The following is a 14,462-nucleotide window of genomic DNA, read 5'->3' as shown; positions in this document are numbered from 1 at the left end:
TATAACAAAATATGTAACTTTATATCTACATTTTTTATGTAGACTAAACAATATGTTTGAGTTTGTTATCCCCAGCAGACCTCTGGCCCTTGTTCACGGTGTCCTTGCTGGGCAGCCAATGACAGATGGCGAGGCAGGTTTGGACTCTGATTGGACATTGGCCCTGAGGATAGGAAACCATCATGAGGGCTTTGTGTTTCTGTATGCTGTAAAGTAGGGAAAGTGACCGACACGCAGCATATACTATGAAAACAGGAGGGGGACATGGGCATACAAACACACACACGTAACACACACTGTTCAACTAGAAAACAGATGAAGTGCAGAAAAGAACTGAGAGGCTGAGAGTTCGAATAAAATTCTGCCATTGTTCAGAGGCTGCACGGCCAGTTGAATCTTAAATAGCTGTAGTTCCTCTGCCAACGAGGCTGTAGAAAAGCAATTACTGGGGGATAAACTGCAAAGGTAACTGCCAAGATAAGACAGAGATAAAATGTGAAGCGGTGGCATAAACTCCCACAGGAGGCACAGAAAGGAAAAAGAACAGGGAAAGGGCAGAGCAGACAGTACATGAGCTGAAAACAGGTGTTCAGAGGGCAGAAACAAAAGAGCAGGTATGTTTGCATGGACCCTGATATTCCAGATCAGATCCACCTCAGTCCAAAGAGACTGGCCCGATGGGCTTAGAGGGGATGGTGTTAACCTTTGATAATCCGTTTAATAAGAAAATATTAGCGGCTAATAAGTGTGTAGCCTAAATGCTAAATCTAATAATTTCTCTCTGGTTGGAAAAAAATATGTTCTTTCTGTGCCTGTTTGGCCAACATGGAGGTAACATTGGGTAACGGATAGAGTGCATGCAGCAGACATGACGTGCCGCAACAGCTGTTTCTCCCTCGCTGATTTTGACAAAGAATCATTCACAAATTTAAAAAATATTTAGCGCTCTGCTACATTCTTATGTGAGCACTCTGATTAGTAAGTTTATTCTTTAGGGATGCACCAATTCTGAAATTTTGGGCCAACTTGGTTGTAAGTTGATACCAATACTGATGTTTTGTTCATCAGCATCTATGTAAAAAGCTCAGTTGGAATCTCTAAACAGAATGGTTTTAATCAGATTGAAGAAACATCGTCCGTGTAACCACAGCTAAGGTTGGTACTGCAGAGTTCTCATGTTTCTAACCCCTGACCCTCTGTAACTTTAGGTGCTTTTATAAAGACATGTCTGGATTATCTTACCCAGCATGCCCTTGTTGGGCTCCGATAGACACATGTCCTTCTCTGCGCTGGGCAAAACGAAGCCGACCACAAAGATCTCCACGCCGTCCGCCATCAGCGCCAGCCCCAGGACAAAGTAGAGCGTCCACTGGAACTTCCCGTGGCCGCACTCCTGCAGGATGGTCTCGTACTGCTGGGCCAGCTCCTCCTGGTCTTTCCTCCTCTCGCCCTCGTAGGCCGACAGATCCCTGAACTGCTGCGCCTGGGTGGCCGTCACCCCATCCATGCTGCCGGTCTTGCCCGAGTCAGCCCTCGGGATGCCCTGGTACTCCCCTTCGTAGATCTCATCATCCTCGTCATGTCCTTCAGTGGAATCGCTGTGACCTTCATCATCATTGGCTCGGCTGTCATTGCGGTAATATCCGCCGGCATTGCTAGGCACACCGCCATAGTCTTCATCATCGTCTTCCTCCTCAAAGCGTTTGTAGGAGCGCTTGGTGTACTCGTCGGCCATTTTGTCCACGCCGCGCCCCATCTTCTTGCCGACCTGTTTCTTGGCGACTTTGGCAATGTCCTTGGCGCCGCGGACAAAGTCTGAGCGGCTGTCTCTGTAACGCCCGTCGTCGTCCATCTTGGATGTGGAAGTGTTGGTCAGTTGCTGCTAGGAATGGGAGCTATCAGGAGCGGCCCAGGCACATGAGTGTGCAATGGGGATCTCTGTTAGCTGATGAATTCAGCACCGCGGTCAGCTCCCTGCTCCACTGCACTGCTGCTGATGGACCTCTGGCCAGTGTGCGCTCTGACACCAAATCCTGTGGAAAAGCAAAGAAAAGGGTTTGTGTTAGCGTGATTGATCACACTGGCACTGTAGTGCATGTGAGGGAGAACAATCTTCTGTAAGCCCATTTTCAAACAATCTATCAGAGCCAATTCACACTGAAGCACCATTGGCATTCACGTTGGGTTGTTGCCATTTGCAGGACAGGACACATTATCTGGCTCAGCACTAATGACTGAGAGGAAAAAGGACATGACAGCTTGAGTCTTGGAGCTCTGTGACCTATATTGACTGAACAGCAGTTATCTCACAGCTCCGTCCTCAGCTCAGCAGAAATCACAGTGTGGCATTTACATTGCGGCACACCGCAGTCAACATTTAATGGATCCATGCTGTGATGTGTCACAGCATGTACATCTGTGATTAACAAGCAGGGCTGCAATGCAGTGCAGTACAGGTCGATGTTTATGTATAGATTGAAGCTCCCACTGAGGACACTTGTGATTACAGTCTGTGAACTCCGACTAACTTCTGGCTTACTAGCGACAAATGGTGCTGTTAACATTGGTATTTTTCAACATGGACTCTGGTTTCACATGTTTTTGTGTTGACATCTCAAATGGATTGAACAAGAAGGCTGCGCCAACAGCGGCGAAACAGGCTGCAATGTAATGTTAAAGGGCAATTTTGCAGTGTCAATCTACGTCAGCTGAAAGTGTTTATGTGTACTAGAAGTCAACCATAAAAACACAAAAAAGGGCAACTACACATGATTACAAAGACCAGTTAAGATATGCCATGACACTGGCATATAGAAAACTGTGTACAAAACAGTGCAACAGTGCTTTGAAACGGCCGAGAGGAACCAAACAGTGCAACTTTAAGTTCTTCTGCAGAAGACTCCACATACAGCGGGTAAAATAAATATTTAACATGTCACCATTTTTCTCAGTAAATATATTTCTAAAGGTGCTATTGTCATGAAATTTTCACCAGATGTCGGTAACAACCCATGCAATCCATGCATGCAAAGAAACCAAAATAAATAATTTCAGAAATTAAAGTTATGTGTAATAAAATGGAATGACACAGGGAAAAAGTATTGAACACGCTTACTGAAATTTATTTAATACTTTGTACAAAAGCCTTTGTTGGTAATGACAGCTTCAAGACGCTTCCTGTATGGAGAAACTAGTCGCATACATTGCTCAGGTGTGATTTTGGCCCATTCCTCCGCACAGACAGTCTTCAAATCTTGAAGTTTCCGTGGGCCTCTTCTGTGAACTCTGATCTTTAGTTCTTTCCACAGATTTTCTATTGGATTCAAGTCAGGTGATTGGCTGGGCCATTCTAGCAGCTTTATTTTCTTTCTCTGAAACCAATTGAGAGTTTCCTTGGCTGTGTGTTTGGGATCATTGTCTTGCTGAAATGTCCACCCTCGTTTCATCTTCATCATCCTGGTAGATGGCAGCAGATTTTTATCAAGAATGTCTCGGTACATTTTTCCATTCATCCTTCCTTCAATTATATGAAGTTTGCCAGTGCCATATGCTGAAAAACAGCCCCACACCATGATGTTCCCACCTCCAAACTTCACTGTTGGTATGGTGTTTTTGGGGTGATGTGCAGTGCCATTTGACCTCCAAACATGGTGTGTATTATGGCATCCAAAGAGTTCAATTTTGGTCTCATCTGACCAGACTATATTCTCCCAGTATTTCACAGGCTTGTCTAAATGTTGTGCAGCAAACTTTAAACGTGCTTCAACATGCTTTTTCTTCAGCAATGGAGTCTTGCGTGGTGAGCGTGCATACAGGCCATGGCTGTTGAGTGCATTACTTATTGTTTTCTTTGAAACAATTGTACCTGCTAATTCTAGGTCTTTCTGAAGCTCTCCACAAGTGGTCCTTGGCTCTTGGACAACTCTTCTGATAATTCTTTTCATTCCTCTGTCAGAAATCTTGCGAGGAGCACCTGGTCATGGCCGGTTTATGGTGAAATGATGTTCTTTCCACTTCCGGATTATGGCCCCAACAGTGCTCACTGGAACATTCAGAAGTTTAGAAATCCTTCTGTAACCAATACCATCAGTATGCTTTGCAACAATAAGGTTGCGAAGGTCTTGAGACAGCTCTTTGGTTTTACCCATCATGAGATGCTTCTTGTGTGACACCTTGGTAATGAGACACCTTTTTATAGGCCATCATTTGGGACTGAACCAGCTGATATTAATTTGCACTGACAAGTGGCAGGATTGCTTTCTAATTACTGATAGATTTCAGCTGGTGTCTTGGCTTTCCATGCCTTTTTGCACCTCCCTTTCGTCATGTGTTCAATACTTTTTCCCTGTGTCATTTCACATTATTACACATAACTTAATTTATGGACATCTAGGGTTTGATTTCTTTGCATGTGTGGATTGCATGGGTTGTTACCGACATCTGGTGAAAATTTCATGACAATAGCACCTTTAGAAATATAGTTACTGAGAAAAATGGTGACGTGTTCAATATTTATTTTACCCACTGTATATGGAGCTGCATGCATACCGGTAAATGCTGGTTCACCAAACTCTGTACGTACAGTACCCTTGGTACAGACAATAAAAACATGTTCTGCGAATGGAGAGCAGAGCCATTTTCAATTTAAAAAAACAACAATTTGTCACTGACAGGCTCAGATTGTTAATAGAAGTGTGTGACAACAACATAGATGGGGCCCAACAGTGACAGGCACGTCTATTAAAGAGTAAGATCCTTTTTTACGACAAACTGCCCCAAAATCCCTTTCGCCAAACCCACCAGACTCCATTTAAAAAACCTGTAATTTTATCACCATAAAACACACTTGATTCAAAGTCGACAGACACAAAATAATCCTCACAATAGCAATCTTTGTTTGTCTCTCCACTGTTCCAACAATCACCAACTCTGGTTTGCTTGAAATAAACCCTTAATTCATCCAGTTAGATGTGAAAATAAGTTGGATCTATACATGCTTAAATTACTGTTTATTTAAATGGAGTCTGGTGAGTTTCCAGCATGGATCTTACTCTTAACAAAAGGTAAGATTCCTCTCTATAAGTTGTTAGATGCTTATAGTAACAGTCCGAGCCTGTCAGTGGCAAAACAAGCACTTTAAGTGGATGTAAATTCATGGTTCACAAATGCCCTGATGGTTAATATGCAGTCTGTTTTGCAGCTGCCGGCTGCAGCAGTCTCACTAAACACTGGACCAGTTTTAAAAGCTGTTGTTCCCATTAGTCATTTAGACACAAAAAGAGGGGATAAAAGGGTCCAGGTTGAAAAATACCGAAATTACCCTTTAATGCCTTTGTCCCAACATCTCTTACTTATCTTCCTTCCCCTCGTCCATCCTGATTCATGCTCCCTTCCTCCTGCTCTCTCACACACCCTCTTCCATCATTACTTTAAATCTCCATTATCTTCTCCATTATCTCATCAAGCAGAGAAAAGAAGAGAAAAACCATGAACAGAGCAGCAAATAAAGAGTCTATCAGCAGGCCGCCCTGCTCTTTTCTAAGACACTTATGTCACTGTGATGCTGCCCTTGTTTGTCTCGCTGGCGTCGACATGCTGCGCCACAGAAAAGGCTGCAAGCCCTGCAAACAGGCAAAACAAACTCAGCGGGGAGAACATCATTAGCATATGTGTTTTAGTGAGCGTTTGACTCGCCGTGGAGGGTTCAGATTGTACAGACAGAATCTGTACATGAATAAATCAGCTTGGATGGTCAGACTCTTTGAAGTCACAGCAGCTGGTTAGCTTAGCTTGGCACAAAGGCCAGTAAAGGGGTAAACAGCCACTCTGGCTCTGTACCAGAGGTCGACTAAAGGCCAAGATAATAATGATAGTCTGGAAGAGGAGAAGCAGACAGCAGATTTAAAAATGTGGACATCTAAGTCAAAGTCAAACATCCATCCATCCCTCTTCTACCCGCTTCATCCTCTTGAGGGTCGCGGGGGGGCTGGAGCCTATCCCAGCTGACATTGGGTGAGAGGCAGGGTTCACCCTGGACAGGTCGCCAGACTATCGCAGGGCTGACACATAGGGACAGACAACCATACACGCTCACGTTCACACCTACAGACAATTTAGAGTTATCAATTAACCTAGTCCCCAATCTGCATGTCTATGGACTGTGGGAGGAAGCCGGAGTGCCCGGAGAGAACCCACGCTGACACGGGGAGAGACAGAAGGGCTCCCACACCCGGGATCGAACCGGGAACCCTCTTGCTGTGAGGCAACAGTGCTAACCACCACACCACCGTGCCGCCCAAAGTCAAACATAACTAAATAAATATATAAATCTCCAGCCTGTCACACTGACAAACACCTGTCCAGATGTGTTCAACAACAGCCGCAACACACTGGTTCATATTCAACATGAGCATCAGTGCAGTTTAAACAGACTGTGTTTTATCTGTGTAGTAGACCTGAAATCAGCTGTGCATGATGCACAGAGGATACACAACAGCCAAAAATGTTGCCATGTCGTGTGCACAGCTGTTGCGTTCACTGATGCTTGTTGGCACGTAGGCCAACACCAGTGTGAAGCAAGAGGAGTTCAGGGGCCATCCACTGTGTTTTGGAGTCGGTTTGAATACTGAGGGGAGAAAAGTAGCTTTGTTTTAGCTTTTGGAGGCATTTGATGACTGATCGTTACAAATATTGGGAAGGGAAAATTTCCATTTTTCATATATTGAAAGATAACCACTACATGCCCAAACTAAAAGTATTTTACAAACGCTTTTGTGGCATTTCATTTTTAGGAATATGTTTCCAAACAAAACACATTTGTTGTATTAATCATGTATTCATGTTGTATCAAATCATGATTTAACTTTCTGGAAATATTAGCTTTTGCTAATCAATGCTAAGGACACATTTTGGTCAGTAAATACCCATCTGTAGACTCTGTTCTAGTGAAGGCCCAACCTCTGTTTGACATGCCCAACATCTCTAACATGACAGATTGTTTACACCTTGTCTGCCACAACAACATATCTCCAGCATGTATGTGCTCACGAGACCAAGCAGAGATGATGTGCCCCCAGGGAGCGAGTCCCTGGGGGTCGACTGCAGCTGTAGCCAACACTGAAGTCATTCTGGTAGCTTCCCACAGTCTCTTTAAAGAGAGCAGCAGCAGCAGCTCAGCATGGGGGACAGAGAGAAAACATTTAGCCTGAGGGAGCTGACAGCAGGCTACAACACAGCCGCAAACACTGGATCAATGTAATGGAGAACAGTGTCGTCCAACAGCCCAGTCGCCAGAAGAAAATGTTGGCATTGTACGTTTTTGGAAACCACAGATGTGTTACATTTGCATGTTTGTGTCATGTCAATGTTTCTAAAGTGATGTAGTATTTGAGCTGACTCTGTCGTCGGAAGGTGGAGGAGATGAGACGCCTGCCAAGCTGCAGACACAGGAAGTGTCCACGCTCAGCAGTCAGACAGGAGTCAGGTTAATTTCCAGAGCTGGTACCTGTGGTTATTCCACAGGCTAGTTAATAACATGTCGGGCAGGAAATCCAAAGTGTGGGATCATTTTGAGAAGGTGAAGGACAAACCTAAGGTGATATGTAAACTCATCTTCATTGGTCGACTACAAACATGACGTATCATCTGAAACATGGAAGTAGCCACATGCCCATTAGCCCACAGCGTCATTAACAGGCGGCTCGCTCAGTGTGTGACGTGCACTTGTAGATAAAATATAGGCCTATATTAATGAAGGCTCATTAGTACGGTTTTGTATTTCCCTGTAATGTAGCACAGTGTTAACAATGTTACTGATGCTATTCTTTCTCACACCTTCAACTCAAACCATTGTGTTGCCCTGCCCAAAATATATAATAGCGACCTGTCACTACGTTTCCTGCTGGCATAGTGCCATTAAAAGCAGGTATTTTATGCCAAACATGGTCTGTTCCTAACCATAACCCAGTGGTTTTTGTGCCTGAGCCTAATCATATGCCTATTTATACTGCAAGTACAAAATGACGAATATTATTCATTAATTTTTGCAACAACATCCCATTACTTTCCCTTCCTCTAAGAAATCACTATTTATTGGCTGATGCTTCACATAACAGTTTATCTAAGAGACCCAGAACCACTTGGAATACACAATATCAAATCAAACCGCAGGCAGCAGCAAAAGGTGACATCGCACAAAACCTTTAATTTCACGGATTTCAAAGTGGCAATGCAGAGTTTTAAATATTTCCACTCTCCCTCAGCCCACCGCCTGCAGCAATAACAAGGGTGAAGAAGGTGATGCAGGAGCAATGCAGGCTAACATCCAGTTTCTCTGAGTCATCCTCCTTGTTTGCTGTTTAACAGCTACCCCACCCTTCTCTTATGTCTCATCCAAACATCATCCTTCAGCTGGAAACACATGAAACCAGATCTGAGCTTACTTTACTGTAAAATATATGGCTCATATATATTTATACATGCTAAAATTTAGCAAGGACTAGTGGCTGCTACAGAGATCAAACAACATTTGACAGTGGCAGATTCAACATCCAGATTCTTAGGAACATTTGACATAATGGGTCCTTCATTTTATACAGACACAGACAAAAGCAGCTTCTCATTTCTACCCAGCAAATGTCACTTTTACCAGCTGTAATGTCACCAGCCACTTGTATCAGCTGTAGCTACAATTAGGCTAGCTAACAGACGTTCACTCTGTGTGGGATTTCTCTCCAGTTGACTTGTTTTAAAATCGAAAAGCCTACAAAAAAGGGTCTTAAATATGCATTTGATGGTTACATACATGATACTGCACTACCTCCCACCACCACTTCCACCAATCAATCTATGGGTGTTCCCTCTCCCGGTTAGCCAATCAAACTTTGCCACAATCTCCTTCAGTCATTCATGTTGCTGCTGCCAAACTTTAAATCTGTTCTCCTCTCTGCTCCCGTCAGCTGTCATTTTACACACCCTCCTCCACCCCGTTCACTTCCAGTCACCTTATCCAGAGCCCAGGACAAGCTCATCAAAAGCCCACTCCCCTTCACATCCAGATCCTCATCTCCCTCTTCATCTCATCTCATCACCACCAGCGTCTAGACTCCATAAGGAGGACCCCCTAATCTACTACATCTTTACCAACCTCCTGGAATAATGACATCACTATGGGGTCTAATCGCCAAGGACTTTTCACATTTCTCACACTTATGTGCACATGTAAATAAATATTCTTTTCTCTCAGAATGAGTCTGTCCTGATTGAACTAACGCATTTTCCAAAATACCACTACATCACGTTGCTACAGTGTAAACTGACCCAAATCTTACAAAGAGAGGAAGAGATCTGCTGCTAAATCTTCAGTCCTAAACCTGCCTTAATAATGTAACCTGTAATCCCACGTGGTTAAGCAATAAGCTAGCAGACATGCTAACGATTGCAGCTACGTTAGACACACTATTTAACACAGTTTTCATTAATGCTCATTCATGTTGTGAGGGCAAACAGCAGTAACATACACTGACAAGACCACTTCATCATACTGTATGTTCATGTTAAATCTTGGCCTTTACAAAGAGCATTATGGTATCAATATGCCCCCAGTGCTCTGTCTTTATTGTTGTCTCAATGTCTGGGACATGATCAGACTGCACTGACAGTGTAATGATCAATAAATCAATGAGCCATGTAATTAATGTCAGGCATGATGGAGGGGTAGTGTTAAATTACACTGGATAGATACCGAATCAAGTGCAGACCAACCTTTGTGACAGTATTATTAGTCATGTTCCTGTTCATGAAAATGTTTTTAACCTTTTAGATATATATATAAAAGACTATTTGTGGACGATAAAACAGCAGAGAAAAAAGGAAGGAGGGGAGCAGGCAGTGGGAGGAGGCAGGAGGGAGGGAATCTTTGAAAGCTTCCTGTGTAGCCTCGGGGGTGTTGAACAGACACAGACTACTGCCAAGCCAACATCACACGACCCAAAGGTCTGCTGGGACGCCTTGGTTTCTAAGAACACACTCACTGAAAGCCATCTGAAAGTAAAAACCCAAGAAGGAGGGGAAGTTTGCTGTCGAGCTCTCTTCACCCTGCCTGTCGGGATTTGGACGGATAAATACAGATGAATACAGAAATTGCAGAATCTACTTTAGGATCTCTTTGATCAGTTGATGATGTGTAATCATGACAGCTTTGACCTTTGAAACTGGGCGTCAAACACTAAAGACTTAAAAAGTCAGGATTTGTGTTGAAGAGAAATTACGGTAATCTGATTTAGTTTGCACTGACTTTCTGCATACTGTGAGTATGCGTTATCCACAGTTATTGATATGTTCTTGAATCATATCTAACAACCAAAATCCCTGAAGTGAAGTCATATCAAAAGGGGGTTCATGACCTAATGTGTATCAATGCAGGGGTCCTTGACACGAAAAGGTTGAGGGCTATGTTTATGTATCTTACTTCAGGCCTACAGGAGCGCTGAACTGCACCAGCAACAAACATCTGCTGGTCAAAAACACAAACACCTCAGGCTGAACTACAGCAACAAGCGGCTGGGGCTAAATTGATTCCTCATGTACATCTGTGACTGGAGCCGCAGTGGGACTGCCTCTGGGCCAGGTCTTGCTCAATTTCTCATTAAAAGAAATATCTTTTCTTTGGATTTTAGCCTCACAAACTTCCCCAGGCCACAGGCTTTGGATGGATTTGGACAGAAATGTGGGTCTCAGGCTGAGCTCAAATTATATAGGCCAGAGAAAAGATCTATGGTACCACTTTCAGTCATTTAGTAATTCATTTATCCATCTCTCCAGATCTGCTCATCCCTCATTCTGTGGTCATCTTACAAAAAAAAATGCAGCTCTTTTGTTTCAACAGTTTCTCACTCTGACGGGCAGCATCACATCATCAGCAAATGTTGTGAAAGACATTTGGTGCATTGTCACCAGCCTGGCTCTCAGCCTATCATTTGCTCATTTTAGTTTTCACTTGCATGTTCGTGACAACTGAGAGATCAATTCATGATGTCCGAGCCAGGAGATTCAACCAAGTGCTGTCATTTATGGAGTCAGTTGGATGAAAGGCAACGTAGTCATATGAAGCAATCAGTTCTGTGTCAGTTGCTCAGCTTTGACTCACATGTTCAGTTGCTGCTAAATCAGTCTGTTGCCTGGTCAGTCGGTCCCTAACAAATGTTTCAACACAGATACACAGACTTAAATGACTGCAGTGAATTTGGGTGTACACTTTTCAAGGATTAATTTAGGGCTGCAATAAATCATTATTTTCATATTATTTTTTCAATTAATCGATTGAAGCTGGGATAGGCAATTTAATCTTAGCTATGGTGGTGCAGTGGTTAGCATTGCCACCTCACAGCAAAGGGGTCTTGGTTCAAACCCAGGGTGGGGGAGCCCTTTTGTGTGGAGTCTGCATGTTTTCCCCATGTTCTCCAGCTTCCTCCCACAGTCCAAAGACATGCAGGTTAACTGGTGACTCTAAATTGTCCGTAGGTGTGAATGTGAGTGTGAATGGTTGTCTGTCTCTATGTGTCAGCCCTGTGATAGTCTGGTGACCTGTCCAGGGTGAACCCTGCCTCTCACCCAATGTCAGCTGGGATAGGCTCCAGCCTAGCTCCTCCTTTTCATGCTGTGTCTAACTTATTGCCCGTAGGTGTCAATGTCATTTCTGTTTGCCATTAATGCTGCTGTGCTCTGTTACAGGGGGGCTACTGCTTTTCCTGCCTCAGGCTTTCCTTGTTTGCACATGGAAGGGCAGAGAGGTGTGCTCTCCCTGCCTGTGCTTTCCATATAGGCAGGCAGAAGGATGGAGAGTTGTGCCCTCTCCGCCTTAGGCTTTCTGTGTAGGCCTAGAAAAGGCAGAGAGGCCCCAGAACAGAGCCATACCGCCAATTATAGCACTGGAAATGAAATAAAGTTTTTGTTGACTAAAGTGATCCTGACTAAAATGAAGCTGATATTAGCTAGAGCCTTGAATCACAGTGTGTACTCTGCCTCACTCCCTGCCCCTTCAGACCACTTGTAGGGAGGAGGGGGAGCAGCAGCTATGGAAACAGACCCGCAGTCAGCAGCCACAGCAACCTGAATTGCTAATTCTTGCCTCATTTTTGGTGCTCAGACAGAGCCGGGCAAGGAGGGGCAGAGTGAAAGCGCTGTGTGTGCCTCTACAATGACAGAAAGCTATTAATTAAGTGTGTGCATATGCCTGTGGTTGTTTGGTGGGAGGGGCTTGGGACAGACAGGGGAGAGAGGCGAGTTGCAGGAGAACAGTGTACCTTCAAATTCTGCCTTTTTTTTTTTTTAAGTCTTTAAATATTTCTATCGACCCCAGCTTTAATCGTCTTGTCTATGAAATGCAAGAATATTGTGAAAAATGCCCGGTATAATTTCTCACAGACCAACATGACATCCTCACCTGCCTGATTTTGTCCGACCAACACTCCAAAATCCCAAAGATATTCAGCTTCACATCATATATGACAAAGAAAAGCATCAAATCCTCATATCTGTACAGAAGTGAACACTAAACCCACTACGTTTTTCTCCTCCATTAGAGTCTAAAAACCTAACTTCACTTCCTCTAATCTACCAAGCAATTTTGGAAGTGATTGCTCCATTAGGAATATATTAAAGACAGCGTGAGCCACGGCAGCTGTGCTTACTCACTCCTCTAAACTCCACCCTGCAGCAGAAAATTGGATTTCATGGCTCAAAAACAAACTGCCAAGAGAGCAGAGAGTGATAAACTCAAACTCCAAGCTTTAAATCCACCGTCGCTTCAGGAATTTATGGGCGACATCACCAGCAGACACTATAACACTACTCCATGTTGTGTTGCCTACAGACTGTGGCTCAGTAAACCTGCACTTTACACAGAATGCATTAAACATAAGGCCTCTGCTGGGAAAAAAGGAAATGACCCTGTGTGCAGTTTTCATGACTACACTGAAAGGGATGGGAGTGGTGCTGTGTTTGGATATGTTTAAATTTTTCATCCCCCTCCCGGCTTCACAGACAGCCAGCTACACACTGAAAGTACAATTAAGTATAAGAATTAATTAATTTAGTACGACAGCAGCAGCAACAAACAATCAGTTTGTATCTACATCAGTTTTGACATTTACCCAGCCTGCACTGCTCCCATAAAAGACAAATAATGTCGAAGGCACAGAGGAAGGTTTTACAGCCATGTAAATATGTTGTACATGGAAATCAGGCGGAGGTCAAGATTACAGTGTGTGTTATAGCTGATAACATTATCACTCCAGGGTGTAACAATATTCATTATGGTGCCTAAAAATAGGTCACATTATTTACTAAATCTGATCCATTATGACTCCCAAAGGGTACTAATTATTGTTTGTGTATGTGAAATGTTGGAGGGCTCGAGTGTCATGCACTGACACTGTGAATGATCAAAAAATAGTAACTGTTTAAAAGATAAAATGTTGAAACTTGAAAATACATATTGTATATCCTAAGAGGGAATAAACAGTAGGGGTGATCCCAAATAGTTGATTCCACCGGCCACTTTATTAGGTACACCTGTTCAGCTGCTTGTTAACACAAATAGGTAATCAGCCAATCATGTGGCAGCAACTTTATGAACTTAGGCATGTAGACATGGTGAAGAAGACCTGCTGAAGTTCAACCCGAGCATCAGAATAGGGAAGAAAGGTGATTTAAGTGACTTTGAACGTGGCATGGTTGTTGCAGGTCAGACGAGAATGGCCAGACTGGTTCAAGATGATAGAAAGGCAACATGAAGTCAAATAACCACTGGTTCCAACCAAGGTGTGCAGAAGACCATCTCTGAAGCAACAACACGTCCAACCTTGAAGCAGATGGGCTACAGCAGCAGAAGACCACACCAGGTGCCACTCCTGTCAGCTAACAACAGGAAACTGAGGCTACAATTCACACAGGCTCACCAAAACTGGACAACAGAAGATTGGAAAAACGTTGCCTGGTCTGATGAGTCTGGATTTCTGCTGCCACATTCAGATGGTAGGGTCAGAATTTGGTGTAAACAACATGAAAGCATGGATCCATCCTGCCTTGTATCAACGCTTCAGGCTGCTGCTGGTGGTGTAATGGTGTGGGGGAGATTTTCTTAGTACCAACTGAGCATGGTTTAAACACCACAGCCTACCTGAGTATTGTTGCTGAGCGTGTCCATCCCTTTATGACCACAGTGTACCCATCTTCTGATGGCTACTTCCAGCAGGATAACGCACCATGTCACAAAGCTCAAATCATCTCAAACTGGTTTCTTGAACATGACAATGAGTTCACTGTACTCCAATGGCGTCCATAGTCACCAGATCTCAATCCAATAGAGCACCTTTGGGATGTGGTGGAATGGGAGATTCACATCATGGATGTGCAGCCGACAAATCTGCAGCAACTGTGTGATGTCATCATGTCAATATGGA

General features: G+C 43.7%; 1 protein-coding gene across 1 annotated transcript in view; it reads right to left on the bottom strand.

The window, feature by feature from the left end:
- The window catches only part of sv2a (synaptic vesicle glycoprotein 2A), an 87,546-nt gene that overhangs the window by 47,702 nt on the left and 25,382 nt on the right, over positions 1-14,462 (bottom strand). The window contains exon 2 of the mRNA XM_078171421.1: positions 1,243-2,033. Within this exon, the coding sequence (XP_078027547.1) occupies positions 1,243-1,852 (610 nt within the window). The 5' untranslated portion in view covers positions 1,853-2,033. The remainder of the gene's footprint in view (positions 1-1,242; positions 2,034-14,462) is intronic.

Source organism: Epinephelus lanceolatus, chromosome 10 (assembly GCF_041903045.1).
Source record: "Epinephelus lanceolatus isolate andai-2023 chromosome 10, ASM4190304v1, whole genome shotgun sequence".
Classification (NCBI taxonomy): Eukaryota; Metazoa; Chordata; class Actinopteri; order Perciformes; family Serranidae; genus Epinephelus; species Epinephelus lanceolatus.
This window is presented reverse-complemented; position numbering and strand designations above follow the sequence as displayed.